Source organism: Juglans regia, chromosome 1, assembly GCF_001411555.2.
Source record: "Juglans regia cultivar Chandler chromosome 1, Walnut 2.0, whole genome shotgun sequence".
Classification (NCBI taxonomy): Eukaryota; Viridiplantae; Streptophyta; class Magnoliopsida; order Fagales; family Juglandaceae; genus Juglans; species Juglans regia.
Window position 1 is genome coordinate 16,940,413 of NC_049901.1, and position 26,247 is coordinate 16,966,659.

General features: G+C 34.7%; 2 protein-coding genes and 3 non-coding genes across 5 annotated transcripts; 3 read left to right on the forward strand and 2 right to left on the reverse strand.

Moving 5' to 3' along the window:
• The first annotated feature begins 3,407 nt into the window (after nucleotides 1-3,407).
• LOC118344411 lies at nucleotides 3,408-3,476 on the forward strand. The gene has a single exon (XR_004798184.1). It is a non-coding gene; the product is annotated as a small nucleolar RNA U49 (small nucleolar RNA).
• Nucleotides 3,477-3,662: 186 nt separating this feature from the next.
• On the forward strand, nucleotides 3,663-3,810 carry LOC118344378. Its single transcript, XR_004798156.1, has one exon. It is a non-coding gene; the product is annotated as a small nucleolar RNA snoR2/U65 (small nucleolar RNA).
• A 257-nt stretch (nucleotides 3,811-4,067) lies between these two features.
• Nucleotides 4,068-4,159, forward strand: LOC118344331. The gene has a single exon (XR_004798104.1). It is a non-coding gene; the product is annotated as a small nucleolar RNA snoR77Y (small nucleolar RNA).
• A 4,451-nt stretch (nucleotides 4,160-8,610) lies between these two features.
• Nucleotides 8,611-16,112, reverse strand: LOC109006082 (nucleobase-ascorbate transporter 1-like). The gene is made up of 14 exons (XM_018985249.2): nucleotides 15,866-16,112; nucleotides 13,205-13,302; nucleotides 12,638-12,814; nucleotides 11,890-11,990; nucleotides 11,722-11,797; nucleotides 11,213-11,272; nucleotides 10,937-11,124; nucleotides 10,754-10,850; nucleotides 10,494-10,580; nucleotides 10,167-10,225; nucleotides 9,981-10,072; nucleotides 9,515-9,592; nucleotides 9,277-9,437; nucleotides 8,611-9,101 (listed from the first exon to the last, which is right to left on the reverse strand). The coding sequence occupies exons 1-14, from the start codon at nucleotides 15,942-15,944 to the stop codon at nucleotides 8,889-8,891; spliced, it is 1,566 nt and encodes a 521-aa protein (XP_018840794.1). The 5' UTR covers nucleotides 15,945-16,112; the 3' UTR covers nucleotides 8,611-8,888.
• Nucleotides 16,113-18,934: 2,822 nt separating this feature from the next.
• LOC109006083 lies at nucleotides 18,935-25,555 on the reverse strand. Its single transcript, XM_035695787.1, has 10 exons — nucleotides 25,276-25,555; nucleotides 24,369-24,522; nucleotides 24,006-24,180; nucleotides 23,012-23,127; nucleotides 22,467-22,526; nucleotides 21,462-21,612; nucleotides 21,051-21,117; nucleotides 19,837-19,908; nucleotides 19,659-19,724; nucleotides 18,935-19,347 (listed from the first exon to the last, which is right to left on the reverse strand). The coding sequence occupies exons 1-10, from the start codon at nucleotides 25,459-25,461 to the stop codon at nucleotides 19,213-19,215; spliced, it is 1,182 nt and encodes a 393-aa protein (XP_035551680.1). The 5' UTR covers nucleotides 25,462-25,555; the 3' UTR covers nucleotides 18,935-19,212.
• Nucleotides 25,556-26,247: the final 692 nt, after the last annotated feature.

Genomic DNA, 26,247 nt, shown 5'->3' on the forward strand with positions numbered 1-26,247 from the left:
CACAAAATGCTTTATTATTAGAAATCTCTCTAAATAAACATTTATTCAATAGCACTTAATTAAAAGATAATAATTTATCTTGCGACACGCATTGCAAAAAAGTCAAGATTCTTTCTCAAGTATCAAGCCTCATTGTGAATGTCGCCCTCCTGGACAACTTCCTTACTCGCAGCATCCTCAAAACCTTTCTCACTTGGGTTACTAAAAACAATTAAAATGAATTGAATACTTAGTAAGAAACCACATTATGCAGTCATAATATAAACATAGGATTTCAGCTAACATTAACATTCTTGAGAAGTATTGCCTTTACGCATACATAAAAGTTTACCTTAGAATATATAGAAAATAAAAAAGTTATTTCCTTAACCTTAACCATTAAATTTATTTTGTTATTTTAACCTCATCCTTAATGGTCGTTTACGTACTGTTAACCCCAGTTGTTAGGGTTAGCGACCCTTGTGATTAGTGGTTCTTCCCGTAGTTAGCAGATAAGAACCAAATCTTAAGAATGACAAGGTGCACTGCTAGTGATGCATTCCAACGTTTTCATTTGTCCCAACCTCATGGTACCGTCCTCAACCTCATATGGTTAGTTCATTAATCTTATCAAACACATTAAATACATCAATCATATTATTTCATTTTCTTTTCTTTTCTTTACATTAACCTTGCATTACCTTACATTCTTTTAAATAAATTGTCGCACTATATAGTATTCAGTCACACATTAGTCATGCAGTTAAAAAAATCATATAACATCCTTCATCATAAATAGTAGGGCTAGGCGGTGAGGCATCGCTGACCTCCACCCCACCCCCACCCTGTTCGGCACCTGCCTTGTTGGGGCGAAGGCATTTGTCCCCAAACAAGGGGTGTGTACCCGCACGAAGCTAGGAGCTGGGGGTGGGGCCTGGGCTGGCCCAAGCCCGCCTGGGGTTTTACCTCATCTGCCAAACCTAGGTCCCATATATATATATATTATATTCTATATATTATAATATATATATACACACACACATACATATATGTTAAAAAAAATATTTTTCTTTAATAAAACGACGTCGTTTTGAAGAGTTATTCCCAAAACAACGTCATTTAGGATTAGGTTTAACTTAAAACCCAATCCTCTACCTCCCCCTCTCTCTCTCTCTCTCTCTCTCTCCTCCTCAACTCCTCCACTTTTTCTTCTTCTCCTTCTTGAAGCACGAAGTTGAATGGCCGTGGAACCACGGCCACGAAGGGTGCTTTGTAGAGTTTGCTTGAAGTCATATCTGTTCTGTTTTGGATTTTTTTTTTCTTTTTCCCGATTTGTTATGGATTTGTATTTTGTTGTGGATTTTCGGTTGTTTTGAATTTTTTGGCGTTTCTAAGTTGTTTTGAACTTTTTTGTCGTGTATGGGCAATGGGCAAGGTGGGGCAGACAATTGTGGGGGCCAATTCGCCCCTTGGTGTCTGGACAGGGGCAGTGCTGTGGTACAAAGTCCAAAACTATCCTTATGCTCATGCAGGGGTGGGACAGGGGCACCCAACAAAAGGGTTCATCAAAATGGGCTATCAGTGAAAGATGTACACATATATTCTTTTCTTAAAACATTTACTACATATATACTTTTGCAAAAGAAACTTTACAGTTTTATATAAAAGTGATGTGTAGAAGAACACGATCATAGTCACTTACATTGATTTTTTTGCAATTTGAGCTAATCATGTGTGTCTTCAAATTCTTAAATTGAACGTATAATAATTTAGGCAACAATATAAACTTTCTTAACGGTTAAACATCATACTTGCTATGTTTCATGTATGGGATTTTCGAGATATCAAGTCCAAGAGGAATGAAATTTCTAGTGTTGTGACCTATTGAGACATCCGAATGGGACTTGGAGTCTTGGTCAACCTAACGTTTTTTGCTGGGTTAGAAGATGTGATTTGTTTAGGAGTTGTGATTGAAGTAAGTTTTTGCCCTAACCTTAACGGCTTTTCCATGGGCTCTCAATGGGCTTGTGCGAGCATAGTGCTTGAGCTTGTTCGCCCTCCACCTTTGTGGGCTTGGGCTCAGTGAGCTTGGCCTAATTTGTCGAGTTTAATCTAAATTTTACTTTTTAAAAATAGAAACTAATTCTAATGCAATCCTAACTTTCCTAAATCAGATATTTAAGTTTAGGGTGTTACATAAAATATCTTAACATTTTGCATGGATATAATGTTAAATTATTAAATACTAAAACCAGGAAAATATTGGCTTAATATCTTTGAAATGGGTTATCAAGGAGGCCACATTGAAAGAGTCATAAAATTTACTAATTTTTTTACCACTGTCTATAAAAATAAATGGTGATCATGCCAAGAACGAAATTTCGCCCAAATTAGGTTTGACAAATTTAAATGAGGATGACATGATGTTTTTTAATATCATTAATAAACATTTACTTCTTATATCTTTAAGGAACATATTAGAACTTTTTAAAGAACTTTTGTTTTAATATAGAAGGCATCTAGAATGCTTAATATACATTTGTTACATTTATCCATCAAGTTAGAAAATTTTCCTCTAACCTAGAAGATAATCCTATTTTTATTCAAAACTTGAAATTCAAATTATACTAAAACTCAGAATTAAAAGAATAACATTTTAATGATATGTTATCATCTTGAAATGTCCAATTGCAAAATTCTCTCATAAGCTGATATGGTTTGATGTAATACGTAATATTGTTATGATTTTTTTATAAAATATATTTAACATACCATATCACGCTACATTAGTGTGAGAGGATTTGTCATTTTTTTGTGAACCCCACACTTTTTTTTTATAACTATGATAGATTAAAAAATATGTAATTTGTTGACATCGACCACTATTTAAAGGATAATAAATGTTTTAGTCATAAAAAGATTTCATAAAAATAAATTGATAAACGTAAATAATTTGATGTGATATATTAGATTATAAATTTAATTTTATTATAAATTATAAAATAAATATAATGTATCATATAAAATTATATTAATTTATATATATTTTTAATAATTTGTGGTTATAATAGTATTCACTCATAATTGGGTGCGTGACAATTGTTTTGGTTCCCATTCAATTGGGCCCCCGTAACGTCTAAGCTCAACGCAATAAGCCCAAAAAATAAGCTCTCGTGCGCCGCTAGTGAGAACTAGGGTTCGTCTAAAAATAAAAGAAACTAGGGTTTTTTATTGTGATTGTCTTCGCTATATAATGCCCTCTCCTCTGTTGGCCTTTCCTCACTCCCATCTCTCGCTCACCTCTTCTTCAAGCGGCTGGTATCAGGTATCATCAAATCCGGTGGCCAAAATTTAGCAATCGTGTTTTGATTTGGGGCTTCTAGGGTTTTCAGATACGTTTTAATCTTAGTTCGAAAAACTTATTTTTTTCCCGATGAGGAAGAATTCCCGAAATTGATAGGAAGTGCCGTATGACACTTTAATCAGCACACAGCTTGGGGAAAGTTCCATGCTTCCCATCCACCGGTGACGGTACATCATACCCGTTTCCTCTTCGGAACGGCGTTTTTGGCGTCGCTCATCGGTCGGGATCGTGCGGTCCTCCCTCACTCTGTGTGTGTGTTTGATTTGAAACGGGTCTCTGAAGGGTCCATTTAATTTATGCTTTATTTTTACTTATTTAGGGTCCGATGCCACGTCGCCGGTAGCTATAAATGGCGGTGACCGGCGATGCTATGATTGGACCGAGAGTGATTCCATGTTTCGTATGCTGATAGGAATCTGTGGATCTGATACCGTTGGTCTATGGAGCCGATTTATACGATTACATTTTTCTCAATATGATTATATATATATATATATATATATATATTCTAGAGATAGATATAAGTTATAAATAAACAAGTTTCATCCAATTCATTTGTAAAAAAATAGATTTTATTAATAAAAAAATAATTTGTTTTTACACTTTTTAATTTAGAGTCAATTTTTTATAAAGATTTGTGCAAAACTTGTCGATTTGTATAAATTATTTTTTTAATATATATATTAAAATTTCCGTTTTTATTAGTAATGGTTATGTTCTTATGAAGCCGATGATGATTAGTCTTTTTTTAGTTGGAATTACCGGCTGAATTTATTTTGATGTCAAATTTTTGACTGGCTCTAACTGAGGCTTCTTACGAATACATGTTCTTATATATAGAAAAATGACATATTGTCTGCTTGAATTTGTATCTTAATTTCACTGCGTATGTATTTTATTTTTTTAATAGTTAAGTAAGTGATTATTAATGAGTGAGTTTTGCAATATATTAACTATTATTTATTTTTCAAAACATTTGAAGATGTTTAAAAAATATTTAAAAGAAAAAAAAATTAAAAAAGTATAAATCCACTATGGGCACGCCCAACGATACACATTGGGCAGCATAGTAGCATCGTCTTTATATATATTTATATAATGGATGTTGCCATTTGGTCGTTCAGTATTTATCGTTGTGTGTTTTTAGGGCGATTGTACTTTTTATTTATTTTTCTTTTAAATGTTTTTAAAACATCTTGAAATATTTTTAAAAATACATAAAATAGAAGTCACTTTCTTAATTGTTAAGAAAAAAAAAAATTAGAATGCATAGGCAGTCAAATAGGAGCAAAATGAGGGGAAAAATGAAACAAACTAGCATTTTTCAATATATATAGAATAATGATACTTGCATAACTTTATACAATATATTCCTCATTTAGAACACATAAGTGTGGAAAATGTTGTGTAAATTATTTTATATATATATATATATAAAAGTAAGGGAACCATCAGCCCATGCGGGGGTAGCCCCTTTTCCACACCCAGCCCGGCGGGGTGCGGGTTATCACCATCCTGCAGGGGTGGGCTGCGTGTTTTCACCATCTTGCTGGGGTGGGGTGTGGGTTTTTACCTCTCTCGCCTCCTCTCTGAATTCAAAATTATTCATGTGACTATTTTTTTTAATTTAAATTATAAATTTAAATTTATAAATATGACTATAATTTAAAAAATAATAACATAATTTTTTAATTTTTTAATACATATTTGGTGAAAGTTATAGTGTGATCCAATATGACTTTTTTTTATAGAAGATCAATGGAATATAAAAGTTATACATTGTCTAAGTGAGATATTTGTATTACATGACATCCTTTATAAATGTCAAAAATGATTCTATGGCTTAAAAGTGACTAAAAATACTATATTATATATAGTAAAACTAATAACATATATTTATAAATATCTATAAATATAGACAACCATTCACAAAGAGACATAAATAAATTTATAAATTAATTTGGGATGTGATCCGTTAAATTTATTTTATAATAAAAATAATTTTACAATCTGAAATATAAAATCAAATCATATTAATTTATGAATTATTTTATATAATTTTTTTATAATTAAAATATTTTTCTTAAATATATATAAGTAGGCAGAGCAGGAATCCTCACCTTTGTATGGACGGGAGGGGTTGCCTGCCCTACCATGTGGGGCGGAGTAGTGAGGCGTGTGCCCTCGTTGACCCCAATATATATGTTGTAAAGTGGTAGGAGACTGAACGTGGTGCTCCCAATTTGATAGGGGAGGGCAGTAAAGGCTTGCACCTTGCCACTTGGTCTCGCCCCCACCTAGGCGGAGTGTGCAACCTTGCCCATAGGGAGAAATCCCAATTGGGGTGGGGGCAGGCTGACCCAATGGGGCCTTGCTCTTCTCCCACCCCTTACTAGGAATTACATATTCATATAAGGAAAATGATTTACTCACAACATTTTGTACAACGCATTATATAACAATGTGTTAAATATGGGGTATTTTTATAAAACATCTTATAAAAGTAATATAATTTTATAAAAATACCCCTCATTTAACACATTGTTGTACAATGTATTGTACAAAAGGTTGTGGCTATATCATTACTCTTTATATAAATATTAGCAGTAGAGTGACGTTCAAGGGACATTTATCTAATTTAAGTAAAATTTTATCTTTTATTTAATGATAAAAAATTAATATTTAATAAATTAAAGTTAATTTTAAGTGTATGATTATGATATAATATTTATATTTTAATTATCTATTTTATATTAATTTAAATCAATATTTAAACTTCTACTGTTAAATTAAATCTGAAAATTTAAGATGAATGATTAAGATTTAAAACCAAAAACCAACATTTTTCTGCTCTTTTCCTTTCTCCCTCTCTCTCCTTCCCCACACACGTTTGCCTAATTTAGTTAATTAAGAATATTATCATATTTAAATTATGTAAAAATTCTAATTATTTATATGGTTTTAATTTTTTAAAAAATATTTAATAAGGACTTAAAATATTTATCTAAGGACTTAAAATGAATGGTTGAGATTAATTTCTTAAAAATATTTAATAAAATTTTATCATTTATTTAATGATGAAATATTAGTATTTTATAAATTAAATTTGATAGTTTATGTATGATATGTTATTTATATTTTAAATATTTAAATATTAAATTAGTTTAAATCAATGTTTTAATAAGAGAAATTATTTATATATAAATTTTAACAAGAGAAATTATTTATTATAGTAATAAATATTACAGTCTTATAATTGTATCTCTAAATTTTAATAGAAATTATTTATATAATTTTAAAGTGTATAAAATCTGCACAATATCATTAAACAAATTTTAGATCCTAGACGTTGGATTTTACAATAAAACCCCTGCCCCTCTCTCTTTCTCCCTCACTTTTCTACCCCCGCGCTCTCTCTTTCTCCTCCCTCTCCTTTAGCGTATTGCGTACTCCCCATGCCCAATTCCTCCACTGCCCAGCTCAGCGCTACCGTGCGCCTGTAAGCATCACCACCCATTCCACTAGCACCATCTCACTTCGGCAAGTCCCCCCACACCGATCTCCCTTTCTCACGCTCTCTCTTCCTCTCTCTCGGCAGTGCACAGCCCGAATGGGCTTGATGTTGCTACGCTGCCGTGCGCCATCCTCCGGTGCCACCACCTCCACAGTAGCCTCCCCTCCCACCGGCCATCCTCCTCCAGCGAGCTCGGTCGCCTCCATCTCCTTGCCGTTTGCCCCCATGAAGTCTACTTCTCTCTTGCACGGGTTCTCCACACCCATGGCGAAACTCCACCTCCTCTGGCCACCGCACCACCACCGGGACCTCCTTTGGCCACCGACCACCTCTTGTAGCCATCCTCACGTCCAACCGAGCCACCATGCATGCTCACCTTCCCTCACTCTCTCACGGCATCTTTCCCTCTCACACACGGCCAGTTTCCCCTCCACCACCGTGATTTGTGTGGTGATTTTTTTATTTTATAGTAATTTTACTGTGATTTTGGTATTTGCTGTGGTGATATCGTGAAGAGTAGTGCTGTGAGGAAGTAGAGGGGGACGAAGAAGGAAAGCATAAAATAAGATTATTGTTCATTACTGTTCTTCGGAGATAGACACTTTTAAGTTAAAGGAGATATGTTATTAATTTTGTGAATCATTGCCTCTGCCTCATTCTTTATATAGGAGGTCAAGGTAATACAAGATTTATACGTAATAATGTGAGACTCATTAATGTGAATAGTATGTATGAATAAAGACTTCCACATTGCTTAAGTGAGATTCTTTTATTACTCTGGTGTTCTATATAAAGGTTATACTATGCTGCAATAACACATTATATACACCAACAATTTAAAAACTATGTTATTAGTTTTAAAATTATGGTTATGTTTACAAATTTAAATTATGTGAAAGTTTGGTTTTAGAAATGTATTTTTTTTTTCACTTTTAGACTCAAAACAATTTTTTGGCCTAGTGGGCCATGGGTACTATTAGAGTGGGTGGGGGTCGGGGCGGATGAGATGTCCACTCCTACCTTCCTTTGGTGGGGTGCGGGGCGAGGTGGGGGGAAGGGTCAGCCCCACCCCTGCATGGGTGGGTAGCATTTCTAATTTGATCGGTCCTGTATTTTTTTTAATAGTTACGGAAGTGACTATTAGTTAATTTATTTATTTCTCTTTTAAAATGTTTGAAAAAAAATACAATTGCACACATGATACAATGGGGGCACCATTTTCAGTCTCCTAGCATTGTGTGTGTGTGTATATATATATAGGTATTTGAATTTTTTTTTAATATGTTTCGTATTTTTTCAAACACTCCTCGTAATTGCTAAGATTTCTGAAAGCCAGAATTTTGTCTTTTGAAGAAAACCCAGGCAAATATGTTAATCCTTTTTTTTTTTTTTTTTAAAAGAAAAAGATTTTGGATAATTTATTTTTGATAATTAATTCTTCGAATGTTATGGTTAAATTTGGTGGGCTAATCATCAAGTTCGTCTGTCTATTGGGCTTGGCTTTCCTCCGAATCGGTTTGGGGAATTCTCCGACGAGGCTATCAAATTTAATATGAAATATACATTTTTGAATGGAATAATTAATAGTCTTAGAGATTTTACTAACTTTACTGTGGGTAGCATTTCAATTAAAATACTTATATAACATAATTTGATTTGAATTTTTAAAACTAGAATGTTAGAAATCAAATTGAATGTTATAGATGGTGTGGATAAATGCTGAAATTAGACAATCAACTCAAACCCAAAAAGAGAGAGAGAACCAATTTCCCTTCTTATTGCATCTAAGCATGGATCAAATGATGAACAGAAATTCTAATCCGGACCATTTTACGAGATTTGGCCCACAAAAAAAATATATTGTGATAGCTAGAATTTGCCAAGACATTTGTCATGATGATCTTGGAGTTACACAAGACACAAAAATCATGTTAAATTAATTGCAGTGCAGTGCAGTGCAGTGCTGCAGCAGGCATTAACTAATTAATTAGCTCGATTTGCTGGCTGGCTGGCTGGCTCTCTGAACATTGGCTAAGTTGGTGGGAAAAACCTATTGAGATTGAATGGCAAAGTGTAGAACTCTTCATTTCTGTTATCACCTCTAAAGCTTCTGAACTTCCCCCACCATGTCATTCCTCTATCTGTCTTTGACTTGTCTACTTCTAACGTGTTGTCCAGAAACACTGCCACTATCAAACCCACCGTTGGAGGAGACGAGAATACGGTATTGATAAATGCATTGAACTGCAATGAGGTCATGTTTCACAATCATAACGATAATATCTCTAGAAGCCAATTAAAAGTTTGATTTTTTCATATGGGTTTCTTTTTAAAAGGAGTACCCGAGATTTGTACTGTATAAATCATTTTCCTTTCAGATAATCACTAGGCTATTAGTTTATATTGAGAATTTACTCACCCATCCAGCGTTTGTATGAACCAGACCACGGTGTGAAGGATTCCAATATTCATTGAAAAACTGAGGGATAGATATCCCAAGGAACAGTGAAAGCCCAGTAATGATGAGATTTCTCATGCAATTCATGTTTGTGAATTGAAGAAATGATAATCCAACCGATGCTGAAATACAAAGAAACAAACTATTGTGAAGACACTGACAATCCAAAAGAAGAAAACTGAGTTTGCCAATGACATACCCACAAGCCCAAAGAGAACACAGTACAATGCAGCAAATATTGGGAAGGGTATAGATGCAAACACAGCTCCAAATTTTCCTGCAAACATGGAAGGAGCGAATGAACCATTCAGAAAATTTTCTTGATGGTTATTGGGAAACATTAGCTGACAATTAGAGAATGATGTGAGCTCAAAAAGAAGAATTTATTATTGATAAGAGGGAGGAAATGAGAAAGACTTCTGTTTTTGGCACCGGTTGTCTGGGAACAAAGGCCCAACTAATCTTAGAAATGAAAAAAAACTGAAAATTTTCAATTCTAGTCTGAACAGATAAGTGGAAAATGAATTTTCACCACTTGGAATGTATAATGTGAGTTCTCAAAACAAAAGCCCTTATGTGCCGATGAATTGAAAGAGCAAACAATCAGGAAGTGCTTTCCATTCAACCATGCCCAAATTGCTTTGTTCAAAAGGATAAAAACCAACCTAGGGTAGAGAAGAATATCATGAAGCCAGCGGAAATTTCAACTACTCTGCGACTTCCAACCCGAGTTAAGCCAAGGAGCCCAGCATTTTCCCTGAAAAAGTGATCATGATTCCTGTCAAACTATATGCGTACACAATGGAACCTAACGCAAGCCAGCAACTAAGGCTCATCTAGGAGTGTCTTACACAGAAACAGTAGAACCAGTGCCTGTTCCAAACAGACCATCAAGCAAGATTCCTATTCCCTGCCAAAAATAAGAAACCAAAACTATTCAGCCCTCTCAAAGAAATGAAATGGTGGAACCAAATAAAATTCAACTTAATAAACTGAACATCCAAAGCAACATGTGACCATGAAAACTGTGCCTGATGTGTGCAATTTAAAATGTGTTGTATAAGAAGATGGGTGACCCAATGAAGAAAATCTACTTGAATATCTTGAATGATAAGAATCCAACTCAGGGAGAAAGTGCATCCACAACAAGGTGTCACAAATGTGTCAAAACAGCTTACTTGCCAACCAATGCCACGGCTCAATACATAAGCAGGAGGAGGAGTAGCAATTGCCAACCTAGATGTTGCCTTGTATGCACCAGTTGACTGCCATTGAATATACAAGTTAGAAAAAGGTAACTAATGAAACTGGACATGTTGAGCCACATAACAAAGAAGACAACCAAAAGAACTGTTTACATAATTAGTCCCTTCCTAGGAAGGGATATAGTGGACCATTAGTTTGATAGCAATTTAGGCATGCATGAGTAAATACATACCTCAACCATTGAAACAAGGACCGCAGACATCATAGCAAACGAATGACCAGCTGAAAATGTTGGTGGACCCCACTGCAGAGGGTATGGGAGCTTGAACCTACAATCACAACAAATTTCAAAACCAGAGGAAAAAAAGGAACATAGCATGACGTGAGAGAAACCAGAGTAGGTTTTTGACACTACCAAGGGGCAGTAGATATAAGATTAGCTCTGTCTGTGCGGCAACTACTTTGAGTTCTAAGGGACTTGTCTTGATAAGCCCCACTGGCAGTCAAGACAAGGGAATAGATCCAAATGATTGTGACGCATACCAAGACTGGGAATCGTTCAAAAATAGGGACATCTCTGAATGGCCTCACATGCTTTAGATACTGCAAATCATACAACCCATTCTAAGATGAAGGAAAGAAATTATCAAGATAGCAATGAATTACCCAAGAATTACACTAAAGTGCTTACTAGTGACAATCCAATGATCAACAACAGCATTGGTATCCCAATTTCCACACAATTGCCCAACTGAAAAGGATCTTCCAGCAATTAGTTACATAAATATAAAAGAAAGGGTGAAACAGTAACGAAAAAGAAGAAGATTTAGCTTTCCATCTGGTAGAGTGAGCACAATCATATAAGAGGAGCATGGTGCTCATTAAGCAACGAAGGGGAATGAAGTTCAATTTTCAGCAGATTATGATTCAGTGATTTTGGCATTGATATATGTCCCAGTTGACACGTAGCATAATACTTCATGAAAAGGTAGACCTAAGATTTAAAATTCTAGTTCCTAAGTTTCTGAAAGGATGACATGATCTGTGATAAACTATAATATAGAGCCTTGGATGTTAGTACTTGCAATCATCTTGAAGTGAACTTTGGCCCCAAGAAGTGCTTATTACATTGAAATGGAAACTCCTCTTTGAGGCTGAACCCACTGAATACCCTAAAGGCCTTCTCATAGCAATACATACCGCAGGAAATCCTCGTTGAAACAATCCTAAGCCAACCAATGCAACCACAGGTGCCATACCAAGAGGACTGAAGAATCTGTAAAGAAAACGCTTACAATATAGTAAGTAAAATACTTATGAGCGAGTAGTTTAATGATTTCATCACAATTTTGAGGGCTATCTTCTTACCGTGAAAAGAGGCCCCAAAGTTGGCTGTAACCCAAGACTATTTGTATGCTCGAGGCTACAATTAGAGCTCCTTGGATAGCTCGCATAGTTTGTATAAATCTCTGCAAACCACATGGGAAGATCTCTTTCAATACCCTACCAAATAAAAAAGTTAATATGTAAAATTTCTGAGAACGGAATAAAGTCAGACTTTCAGAGAGGGATCTCTTATGGATTTATGGGAATTTTGGACACCACAGTTAAATAAAATCATTTCATTCCTCTATTCATAGTGTTAAAAGTAAGATTTAAGAATAGCATCATGCCTGCTCATTTGCAATTATAATAATCTCTCCCATATAATGCCTTTCAACATGACTTCTGTCATTTAAGTGGTGACTCCATTGAGCAAAGTACGCTTGCAATGAAGCTCCCATGTTTTCTCTTCCTCTCAAAGGCCAGTCTCGGTAAATCATGGAAAAACCTTTGCTTCCACTCGTACTAGGAAGCTTACATTCTTACAAACAATCTGCCTAGGCATGTCCTTAAGAAGTAGGTCCGACAAAAAGTATAACTCTGGCCATTCCAGAGTGGTTTCTTACTGATGGTCCAGGTTGGAAGACAATAATAAACCTCCAGCTTTATCAACATTGAAATTCTTCTTCAATCAATTTAGTTTATCTGAATGCTATAGAATAAACTCTGAAACATTTCATGTGATCTCCAAACAACCTGCTAATACAGAGAAGGGGAAGACTGGACGACTTACTTCATGAGGATCACTAATCCGTTGCAAGTGGGAGTCGCTTACTATGTAAGCTATGGGAATGACATAAGCAAAGGAGCCTCCAACAACCGCTGGCAACCGAGTTCCAAAGAGTGCTTGCAGAAGTGTGTTAATGCCAGCCACAAAGAGGAGAGTCTGTATAACTCGTGCTTTCTCTCCCTGGTTGTGAGCAAGAAAATTGTTAAAGGAAAAAAAAAACTAAGGATTAGATAAAAGAACTCCTGATTTACCATACTTAAATAATGCTACCAATTTCTTTAGGCCAAAATTCAACCATACCTTGTTACAAGTGTGTAGTCTATAGTTAACTTTGAGAAAAGGGAAGAAAAATAATGGTCTCTTAAAAAAACATTATAAGCAGCGTTTTAACATATAATTACTAGTGGGACCCAACAATTAGTGGGTCCTAAGTTTCCTTCATAGTTCAAGTAAATCAGGAAAAATAATAACCTGCCTGTATAGAATCCTAAATCAATTGAACATAGATGAACATGGTCATGAAACTTAACTGAGAGGAAGTATAGGTGGTTTATCAGAAAACCAACTTACATCACTTCCACCCATTGCAGGGACGAGCATTGTGGGGATCATAACACTTGTGCCCAGCATTAGAATGTAGTTTTGAAATGCTAATAAGATGGTTTCAGCTGCAAAAACAGAAAAAAGATTTAAGAATAAAAATCAATCTGAACTTGCCTAAAGAGAGAATAACAGATTTCACATTTCGATTTTGAAGTGAAAAATTAGTGCTGTTATAAGTCCCATGGGATCATATTTGCGTAGGATGTCAACTTATAATTAAGGCAGATCCTCAAGTATGGTGAATCATGAAGCTAAGTTTTCTAGCTCGGTTTCAAAAGGAAAACCTACAGCAGGCACAATTTTTGAAGGATTATTATATTATAACACCAATATTGAACACCAACTGGAGTAGATCATTAGGCGCTAATAACTGAATGCCTGTAGAGACTGTTAATTGAATGCCTGTATACTTGGGCTTTGCCTATTCTTATGAATAAAACTTCTTGATTACTGATAAAAAAAAAAAAAAAAAACTGAATGCATGTATAGCTTTTTTATAGAGACTGTTAACAAGAGCAGTTGGACTTGGGAGCAAACAAGTATTTATCACCTATTTTTTTGCAGTGCACTTGTGAAAAACTCATTGCTGAGGGCTCGTGCACCCCTGGGATTAGTCGGGACTATTAACTGACACCCAGTGCCAATAAAAAAAAGCACATTTGCAGTGCTCAATATCCAGCTGAAAGCCTATCTCCTAATCCACATACCTAAGTTATCGAGCAATGTCGGTAAAGCATTCAAAGTAAAATGAGACTGCCTTAGTCAGAGAAAATCCTAAATTTGAAAGTTCCTCCTATTTCTTAAATCTATCTTATTTTACTAATATAGATATTATCCATATTGTTTGGCCCATACTCCAAAAAGATTACTCAATGTTACAAATGGAGCATCTAAGAACCATTATAAACGACTTGAACTTCTCCCTCCCGAGCAATATGGATCTCATTCTCCACCTTTCTACAATCATGCAATCCGGGACATTACATAATATCGATGGCACAACGATACTTCTGTGAATGAAAATGTAATGCAACCATATATGTAATGCAACCATATCAATGGCACGATCACAAACATGGGCATGGCTAAACTACGTTTTCAACTTAATGCCCATGTAAAAAAATCTTTGAGATCATTCAAAGCATATGAAATCAGTTACTGGAGATCAAATTATGAGACGTTACGACTGCAAACCCTATAGTTTTTCTTGTCAGCAACCCCACAAGTGAGCAAAACCTTTGCTTCTTACAAATGCCAACCCTATGGTTAATCTTGTCAGCAATCCCACAATCAAGAGCAGAACCTTTGCTCTGAATGGTAAAAGAGTATACATTACTGATAATGCCATGTGAAATCACCACTTGTCTCAAAAGATTAAATTGATGGGAAGATGTAGATTGTATTATTTATTTTATACTTTAACACTCCTCATGTGTGGGCCAGACTCCCCTTCAATAGATGGTCCAAAACGTGAAATATTTAATTAAATGGAGTAGAGTGTAGAGTCAGGGTTCGAACTCAAGACCCTTGCTCTAATACCATGTGAAATCACTACTTTTTCTAAAAACTTAAACTGATGAGAAGAGGTAGATTTTATTATTTATTTTATATCTTAACATGCCATTAGGTCCTTTATTTGGAAAGTTGTGGACCTGCAATGACTATGGAAACTATGTTTAATGAAAAATTCTACTCATCATCCCTATACCACACATCACACTTGATTTTTTTATTTTTATTTTTTTGTTTGATTCTTGCTAAACTAAAAGAATTATTCTATTCATCATCCATACTTCACACATTTGGTAAGGGAAAAAAATAAAAAAATCATGTGTGGTGTGTAGTGTAGGGATGATGAGTATAATGACTCATGTTTAATATTTGCGAAGTCCTACCAAAGGTACATAGAACACAAAACGCTTGAGTGTCACAATATCTGCTTGAATCCCAACCCACTATTACGTTTCAAAGATTTTCATTTATTCTTCTTGCTTTAAACGTTTCCCAGAACTTCTTTAAAAACAGAAAAAAATAAGAGTCGTACTAGTCAATATCATAAGCGTTCAAATTTCAAATTTTTTTCATCAATCCTCGATGATAAAATCTAAAGCATGGTCTTCCCAATGTCTCTCACCAAGTCAACATTCATCCAAAGAAAAAAGAAAAAAAATCTCTATCAACCGCTAGGTATTTACCATCAAGCTCAAACCAACACAAAATTTTGCTTTTAGGATTTTGATATATATATATATATATATGCGTATGTATAATGTGTGTATATGACTGTTTGTATATTCTCCTTCAATAGGATAAAGTTTGAATACCACAGTCCCACGATATCTATTTGCAGAGATACAGGTGATCCCCACGGTACTGTCAGCCACTAGTATAGCAAAACCGCACTACTTCTAGACCCAGATGCCCATTTATCTTCCACAGAATATCTCAGCAAAAACCATAAGCTAGAAAACAGAAGAACAGTGGAAAGAGACATTGAAACTTGTTTGCTGATCAATGAAGACCAACAAGCCCATTTCACTCTCACAGTGCCTTGACACAAAAAAAAAAAGAAAAAAGACACCAATAAAAAAATATTGACATACACAGAGAGAGAGAGAGAGAGCATACCCCACGGAGGGTTAGAGTCTATACAATACTCAAGGTCTTGGAGTTGTTCCATGGGAGGGTGAATAATGTCTGCTGCCATTGTCGAAGGTTCTGAAAAGAGCTTGAACAAACTCAAATGCGAAAGCAAAGATAAACGAAGAAGAAGAAGAAGAAGCAGCAGCAGCAAGCAGAAAAGCAGAAGTACATAGATATAAAGCGAACAATAAAAGCAGCAAAACACAAAAGGAAAATATGCAAAGCAAATAGACTCTCGTCGATTCCATGAGCCAGTTTTTTTGAGTGTGTTTCGAATCCTCAATTAAGTACCCTCTTTTCTTGTTATATTTACAACGTAAGCCATCATGGCCCACTTTTTTTTTGGGTCAAAAGAGTCAATAAGTCAAATAATGCCGTATCATTACCATATATATATATTAAACAAGGAATACTATTATTCTCCTTGTTTAATACTATAGTATGACCTCATCACTTCAAACGTGTGGTGTACCGCAGATAATTTATTCCGAAGGAGAATTTAAAGTGTAGGGATATAATAATTAAAACAATAATTCGTTAATTAATTTGTTGCCAAATCATAAGAGACATTGGAATTTCGAAGCGTATCAACCTGACAACTTTAGTACTCAAACATAGAATAATGTTGTCACAGTAACAGTGTTTTTGTGGTACAAATCAGAAGGACTGGCTCCACCTACGATTCCCCCCCCCCCATTTAAATCCATAAATAGATTTTACAACCCCACCATCCTCCTATCCTATCAACTTCATATTATTTTGGACATTAAGAAAAAAAAAAAAAAAAAGAGTAAGTTATGGAGACGTTATATTTATATTATATTATATTATTTTATTATGGACACGTTATATCTATTTTACTACTACTTTAGATATTAATGTCATTAAAGAGTTCAAAGTGATAACAAAGAGTCAGACAAAGAAGGGAGTTTTTGTCACTGTTTGTGCTGTACTGTGTGCTTGAGTAGTCTGCATTGAATTGCAATGTCAGGGTCACGTCTGATATCAAATTAACTTTGGCTTCTGCCAGCACTTGTGCTACGTAGGGAGGAATATAATAGAGAAATAATATTAAAAAAATTATAAAATAAATATTAAATTTATAAAAAAAATTAATTTTTTTAATAATAAATTCAATTTTTTTTAAAATGATACATTTTATGATTGTGTGTAACCATTCTCGATAAGGAGGTAAAAAATATGTGTTGGCCAAGTTGGATAAAAAAAAAAAGAAATATTTTAAATAAATTTAATATAGTTTGATATGATATATTAAATTTTAAAGTTTTTTTTTTTTTTTTAAATTTTATGATAAAAATTGAACGAAATCAGAGTTTAGTTTTATATGATTATTTGAGTATATAACACTTATCTAAAAAAGGAGAGAAAAGGGCAATAAAGTAAAAAAAAGGAGTGAAAAGATAGGGACCAAAGTGAGAAAAGAGAGTTTTGGTGCACGTGCGTCTGCATACAGAGCATTTCGGCTGAACCTCATCCCGGCAAGTCCGATCCCTATGGAGAACAGAACAGAACAGAACAGAACAGACTCCTCAGCAACCATTTTTATCTCTTTCTTTTTTCACTCATCATTTTCAAACCTCAGTGTCACAGTATGAAGAATCTTATACTTTCTCCTTCTCTACAGAATCCATCTATTCTCTCTTGGACCCACATCTGAGATTAAAAAATAATAATAATAAAATATATTTAGATAGCTCCCAAATAACTGATTTTTCAAGAATTGTGCACTTTCATATGTTCAATTAAAATTTGATTTATTGTGATATTGTCCTTGTAATATATTATATTAATAATCTATTTCTTTATATATATATTATATATAAAATGCTATTTGTATTTATAATTTTTATTTATATAATAATATGTGCTGATATCATTATTGATATACCAAAAGTTATGAAATTTAAAATTTAAAACTTGAATTTTTTAAAAAAATGATAAAATGGATCTTGCACAAAAAAATTATAAATACATTGCTCACTTCTTATTCACTATAACGAATCTTGAATGGATACCTCCGATGATTTTTTGCCGGAGCCAATTTGAACATTGCTCAATCCGGATAAGTCAATTTCTCTTTTTTAAAAATCCATTTTATATTTTGGAAGAATTATTCTATTTTCAAATTACTTATGTAGCATACTATCCACATAATTTAAATGATAACTTGTAAGTTTTAAATTTTAAAATTTATTAATCAAATCAATTTATATTATATAAATACTTTACTTAGTGTGCTTTACACATGAACTTAAAAATAAATTTTTTTCATGAATTTTATTATATATAGCTAATTTTACGTATTTTTTATGTACTTTATTGATGTGATTGATTAAAAAAATTATTTAATATTAAAATAAAAATGATGCAGGCAATCAAAAAATATATAGAATTTTTATTTTTTTTCATTACCCAAAGACCCTGAAACGCTGATGGTGACAATTATGGTTTTATCCAGAACCTCCCAGTGGCCCCTCATAAAAGTGGCTTTGTACGAAGCAATTGCTCTATGCTTTGGGAATAAATGCCATGTATTAATGAACTAATAGCACAAAGTAGGACCACCCAAGCTGTACATGGAAACAGATACTCTCCTCTCTTGAATTGCACGTGTGAATTCAGGGCATTTTCTTAATTTATTAGCCAGATTTGGAGAGCAACCTGCAAATATGACATAGAAATGGGCATTGATTATTGATGGAATAAAGTCAGGTTGGAGGAGCCAGAGGTTTACAGACCATTAGGCTACATGTACTGCTTTTTGGTATCGAGTTGTCACCCTCTCTCCAATGAAGAATTAACAGGGACATATCATTTTCTGCCTTTGCCTCCACCACCACCACCACCACCAGGCTATGTAACGTAACTCCTTGGAGATTCTTCATTGTGTTCCCCAAAAAGGGTTATAATTTCAAACTTTTTGGTGTTTTTTATCACCTGATTTCTCTGACTTGCAATTATATAACTTAAATCCCTTTATAAAGATTGAAACAAAGTCATATATTCCAGGAGATTATAATCGAACCAGGATAGTAACAAAAAGACTTGGGTGTTTATATTAGTGATATGAGCAAGCAATGGTAAGGAATAAGAACGACTCCTGAATGGTGCCGTTGATTACCCTTTGGCCTCGAGTAATCTACTGATTGAGAAGCATACATGGCGATTCCTTCAAACAACAAAGATCCTATATAGGCTGAAGCCAGTGAAAATAAAAGCAACTAAGTACACTTATAAACTAGGAAGATAACAACAAAGAATGGTGCACCAAATGGGGTGCGTGCCTTCAAACAATTTGAGAATATGGCATCTCACTCCATCTCTTTATCGGGTCCAACATACAATGTGCAACACACTGAAATAAAAATGAGTAAACATCCAACAAGTCGTCCAAAAGATGGAGCTGTTCTTGAGTAACCTATGTCCCATAATTGTGACAGGGCAGCCTGAAAAAGCAATAAAAGCATCAACGTAACTAACAAGATGAGAGATTGTTTATTTCCTTTTATTCTTAAAAGTACTATGATTCTTTCTATGTTTCCCAATCCTTTCCTAAAAGTTCCTCAATGTAAAAAAGTTCATACAATTTTATTTGATTGCACATGGTCTGTGTTCACAGATTATAACCATCCCCGTTCCAAGATAAGGGGAGAAATTAAATATATAAAGCAATTGTCACCAGAAAGAGTGCTAAATTTGCATTGACTTAGGTTGAAGTGGGTGCCCTCTGGGGAAGGGGGCAAGAAAGGAATGGTACCTCTATGTACAGTATATTTGCAGCTTTGCTGGTTTTTTCAAGCTGAAGTCCGCGTGCTAAAAATACCTGCAATTGAATACAAAATTTCAGAGCCCGTATGCTGCAGGAGCATGGTCAGACCAGAGATACCTATGCTTCATTGATATAACTGTTGCATCATAATAGTTCAGAACAGCACCTCTGCTAAAAAGGCCAGAAGACTGAGTACCAGCATGAGTAAAAGGGAATAAAAACCTGGCAGCACAAAGTCCTGCATCATGCAAGAAAAAAAAAACTGTTAACAGAACACCCAGAAAGACAACACCAAACACAGAAAAGATACCTCTGATAATTTTATGACAAAAGAAGTTGAGCACGATCAAGCTAAATTAATAATGCCTTTATCTGTAATTGACTCTGGCACAGGTTTACATTCACAATATCTAAAACCTTTTAGCTCCTTTTAGAATGAAGGATACTCAGATTAATAACAGATAACGACCATAAATCCATGCAGCATAAATACCAAGGGCCAGTACACCACAAATCTAAGCAAATAAACTCTAGTGCAGTGGCACCACTTCTGATTCACTAGAGCGACTGGTGAAGTTGGGAGTTCATGACCCACTAAGTGCACGGGTAACATACTTTTTTGTAATGAGTGCACGAGTAACTTGCTAATCAAAAAATCAAAATGAAAACTACAAATTGAAACAAGCGCTGAGCAGAAAAAATGCTGACCTGCCTGAACTGACCAACTCCCCGATGCCTATAAACCCATAGGGTTTTGTCACTGACAAATAAGATATTTTCCTACGGAGCATTTGGCTGCTCGGTGGGAAGACATGGGCTGCTGCCCTCCTTTTTTTGACCGGCACAGCCATCCCATCAAGGTCAGAGCTCTCTCTCTTTCTCTCATTTTGTTCAAATTAAAGTTTTTTATAATCCTCTCCCATGTGCTGAACCAATCCAATTGACCCCAAATGGTTTAGCTCGGTTCTGATCTAGGAGGTCGGTTCAAGATTGGTTGCAGGATTCTTACTGACCCTGTACATTTTGGCCACCAAAATGCGGCCAGCATCAACCCACACCCCTAATTGAAGCCATTGATATGACGATGAATGTTATACTTCACCCTACTATTCTAGATCTCCAGTTAGTATCAGTTGAAAGTTCTTACTTAATTATCTCTGAAGTGAATGGCTAAAATCGCATGTTGATACCACAAAAGGATGATATGTACGTTGAACCAGGGTTTCAGGGCCGCCGAATATCTTACATTCTATAATTTTGAGATATTGATCGTATTTCAGGTATACACATTCTATATACAGAAAATCTTGGAGATGCATGAAACCTTCACAAATTAGAATCATCTCTTAAACAGTATTTCTCACCATGTCATGGACTTACCTCAAATGCAAATGTACATAATCCAGCAGCAGGGGCAGCCAATGCGACAAACGAAAAAACTGTAACCCTGAAAAAGAGCAAGCAACTTACTAAGGCAATCACATTACACAAAATCTTCCTTTTCTGAAATCATAGTGTGACAGCACTAGTATATCTTGGTCTGGTTGATTAATTTAATTAGTTATGAGCTTCTTTTCAGTTTTTGTAGTCCTCAAGTTTACTACAGAATCAAGTAAAAGCTACTTTAACTTCCATTGCACATGGTTACTGAGTGAAATGGAAAGCTATATCAAGTGTGAGGAGCAGAATAGCATTGACTTTCTTTGAGCTTCAGTAGTTTGATGGGAAATAAATGAAGTAGATTACATTTCAAATTGGTGGGTAAAGATGATGCAAGTGACTCGATCTTACACTGGCTGATCAGATGCCTTTGCTCCAGCCCTTATGAGGGAATAGCTGATTCCACCAGTTATTGATGAAAACAAACCAACTAAGACCACGTATATATGGTGACTGCCACTAAGATATGTATTGCTTGCTTCCCCAGCTTTAACTAACCCACCTGAAAAAGGCACACAACCAACACTATTTGCAGTCATTGTTAAAGATGTGGTCCAATAACCCGTCCCCTCTTCTTATATAAATTAAACATCAATAAAATAGTAGAACCGAAAACAGAATGAAAAACAACCCATTTTATTGAAAAAAAATAGAGAGAAAAACAGGATTTATATTATTCAAGGAAATCTAAACAAAGCAACCAAAAGGATGATAATGAAAGATATAAATATATACTAAGAACATTAATACAAGAAGTTGACCTTTAGTTCTTCAAACATGAGATGGGAAAATTAAAAACATCAAAGAAGATTTCAATACCACATGTTGGAAAATGGGGTTCACGCTTATATATCACTCTACTATAGTATATTGGTTTGCAAATTACGTCTATAACTTACCAATATATACTGTAGTTTGCTCATACAAGAATAGGCTTTAACTATTATAGGTGACGCACTTTTATATGTCCCGTATACTCGGGCCTTTGTCTATTTTATGCTTAACAAAATTATGTTTATTGATAAAAAAAAAGAATAGGTTTTGACTTTTACCATTACAAAATTGAATAAATATCAAAGCAAGATATTCTCTTAACTATGGGAATATGGCACAGACGATGCAAGAACAAGCATCTTGCAGAAAGGAAAATTTGAGATTTAGCATAGCAGCAACCAAAAAAGGCATATAACATTGAATAACAACAGAAAAAATGAAAATAATAGCCGAAGAACAATTCAATCTTGACTATGTTCTCTACATTTTTGTTAAGCAATCTTGATTACGTTCTTTACCATAACAATAAAACAACCACATTTTGCATCACATATAGAAGGTCACTTTAACTCACTTCTGTACCTTTTGTTGTAAGTAGCTGACGGAAAATGAAGAGCACGCCAAAGAAACTGCAGGAAAGACCTGGAAAATGGCATGATAGTTAACAAAGCAAACACCTGTGACACAAGCTAGTTCAAGTTCTTTACTAAGACTGGAAACTGAAATCAACATAAATTTGGGACAAAAGTAGTTTCATCCTGTATAATACATTTTTTTTTTTTATAAGTAAACGGTAGTATTAATAGGAATAGGCAAAGCCCAAGTACACAAGGAAGTATACAAGAGATAAAACCTATCTAGTTTGCTATAAAAGAAGTATAATACAAAACATTTGCAGCTACTTGCCAAACCCTTCAGCAAATTGTTTCCCAAACTATTTGGGGCCCTAAACAAGATGAACCATGTCCAACTTTAAGTCAGCAGATGCTTAAGGTGCTTATTGTTCCATAACATAAACATGAAGGAAGTACACATTGTGGAGGGCATAGTTGCACGTCTAAACATATTACTTTGATGGAGGGAGAATTAAGAGACAGGAACTCGATAAAATTACAAACCAACAATACCTCCGATGTCAGCAATTTTCAACTTCTCGTGCAAAATTATTCGAGCTGCGATTGATGCCATAATTGGTGTGGTAAAACTTAATACAATTGCCTGAGACAAAGGTAACCTTTGAATGCTGAAACAATAAATAAAGCAACTTCTAGTCATTGTGGTTACCACAAATAACAATTCACTGACAAAGCTTTTACTAGTTAGTATATCAGGCATAGGTCAAGGGATAAGCGAATATAAAGCATAAGCAAGCTGAAAGAGTTAGAATGCAGCAGCAAAGTAATAGTGTGTACTGATAGTAGATTATAGTACAACATTACCAAACATTGCACAACTTTCTTTTACACCAATTCAAGCTGATAGATTTATTAATGTTAGATATCAAAGAAATTCATGCTGATGGCACTTTATTAACATTGCACGACTCTTTGTAAGGTGCCATACACTTTATCTTTATCTTCTGAACATAGTTATGTTCCAACAAGTTCATACAAAGCCGTACCACTGCAGTAGATAGATAAGTGGTAAATTAATTCATTGTCCTAAAAAAATTCATGGGTTTGAATCCCACTATATTCATACTATTGTGGCCTGTGGGTGGTGTGTAGACCTCTAAGGGTCAGTGGGGTATACCTTTCTCAGGTTTGCCTCCCGGGGCTGCCAAAGAAAAAAAGATCATACAAAGTTATGAATTCACTATCCATTTGTAACAATTAGCTTATGCACCTGCATGCAGAATATGGTACTGGCAAATGCTCTTATCTGAAGCTACATAATGCAATTGTGTTTAATCCAGGTGGTTAATCTAATATGCATCTTGTAGGAAAGTTAACTTATTGGAGAAACCTATGTTATCACGATCTCACTTAAATGCCTTACAACTGCAGAAAGATTCACATAAATGTTCCCACTGGAGAAGGAATATTCAGATGTGTTACAAGGACCAGTAGTAGAAACATGCAATTAATCATAGAGAGAGAATGGCATTTGAGTTCCACTTACCAATAAACATAACTCATCAGTGAAAGATATCCCATAAGAGCTCTTAAAATCAAAAGTTTCCTAACATGTGTCGATCCAAGTAATGAATACCCATTCTTTCTCAGCCAAAAATATGATAGAACCATGACAATTGTACATCTAGTAAAAGCCGTCTCAAATAAAGGAATTGGTTGCGCTGCCATTATAAAAGAGGAATGAAATTAATCAGCAGATAAACAAACATAGTTTGCCAATAGTAGGTCTTATGCTGCAAATGTAAAGTGTGAATGTACGTGCACATTGTAACATACAAAGTAAAGAGAAGTGTACATCATATGCCTTGAGACTTACATATAGTCACAAACAAGGAAATAATTTACTGACCAGAGAAAACATTAGCAAGAACTTCCATGAAAAAATAGACGATAGACGATATGGCCATACACAAGAGACCAGAGTATCTGGATCCACTCCACACCCACAATACAAATTGAGTTAGCGTAGTTGTCTCTACTTCAGGAAATCTTGTCACTTGCTCCTGAAAAGTTTTGACATAGCAGGTACATTAATTCAAATTTTATGCACCGAATTCTAATGAAAAGAGAGCACTATACTACACCATTAAAAACATCAAAATAAACCAAAAAACCTTCATGCTCACCTATATTTTATCTTCTCCTCAAAGTTGTACTTGCAAGACTAAGCACATGATTAAGCACTGGTGCGAAACTTATATAGCTCACTTTAGTAGACTAAATGACACTTTCATACCTCAGAAACATATTTATTCAAACCTCATTGAAGAATAATACATTTTTCAAACATACATGCAATCGTAGCGGATAGAAGCTAACCCCTTTGTTTTTTCAAACCCAGAACTATATGGTTCATTGATTTTTTTAGCAGACATGCATTCGAAGATTTTGAGCACTGATACATTCCGTTTTCAATGTTTTCGTTGAAAAAGCACTTCAACCTTACTCAGTCACAAGGCTGACTGAAGCTAACATTATCCAACACAACATAAAAATTCAAATCCAAACAGCCTAAAGTGTAACACTTCAACCATATTTCCCTCAATTTCAACAGCAACCAAACACAGCCTCAACGCATAAAATTAACCATATTTCCCTGTTATTTAATAATTTTAAAAACAAAAGCGGAGAATTTACCCCACTCAGCAATCAAATTCAAACGAGGTTCCACTAAAAAAAAAAAAAAAACAAATCCGACAACCAAATTTTCAAATGAAATTCCACGAAAATATATAGAAATTGAATTAGGGTATTACCCTAGGTTTTCTACGGGGATAAGAGACACTGAAGATGTTAATCTTGGGCTTCTCGACCGGATTCAAGAGGGGGGTTATCTCCTCGGAGACAACTGCCGCGGCAGCATCAGCTTCGGACGCTGTTTGGTCGCGGACGATGAGCTCAACCACGGCATGATCTCCGTCTCCGGCCTCAGCAGACGCCATTCTCAGTCAAAGTCCAGGGCATGCAAAAACCCTCTTTAGCTTCCGTACAGTGTTTGCGAGTAGAAGTAAAGACGGGGGGGAGGAGGAATAGTGGTCGTTGGAAAGTGACTCGTAAACGGTCAAGTTGGTGTGTCCCACATGGCGACGGCTTCGGTGGGATCCACCGGTAGAAGGGGTTTGATGGTGATCGAACGATCTATAGTTCATTTGGGGACGAATTACGATCCTACGGATATTAATGCCTCTCTATTTGTACAGTGGATCATGGCCAGGGATAGTTTTTTTAAATAATCCCAGCATTAGAGCATCACCATCGGTCCATCCGCCTCTCTGTAACTTATCCTTTAAATTTTAGGAAAAACAACATGAAAGTAAATGTGAGCTACATCCTATTCCCTAAAATAACTTTTGATTTTAAGATTATAATTTAGAGAGTAATTGTAGCAAGCCAAAATCATTCTTTCATTTTTTATTTTATTTTGAATTTATATTTATTTAGTTATATTTTTTTATTCCTACTCTTACTTCAAAACTATAAACCATATCATAAAAATCAAATTTTCTTATTTTTGTTAATGTGGGGTACATAGAAATTCTATATCTTTCAATAATATTAAGCAAAATCATTTTTACTAAAAATTTAACTATTTTTTATTGACAAACATACTGCGACTTCAATTCCCTAATAATTATATATTTTTAGATTTTTATTTCGAATTTAACTATATATTTCAATTTCTTACTAATTTTTAAAATTTAACCGTTAAAAAATATTACCGTTTGAAA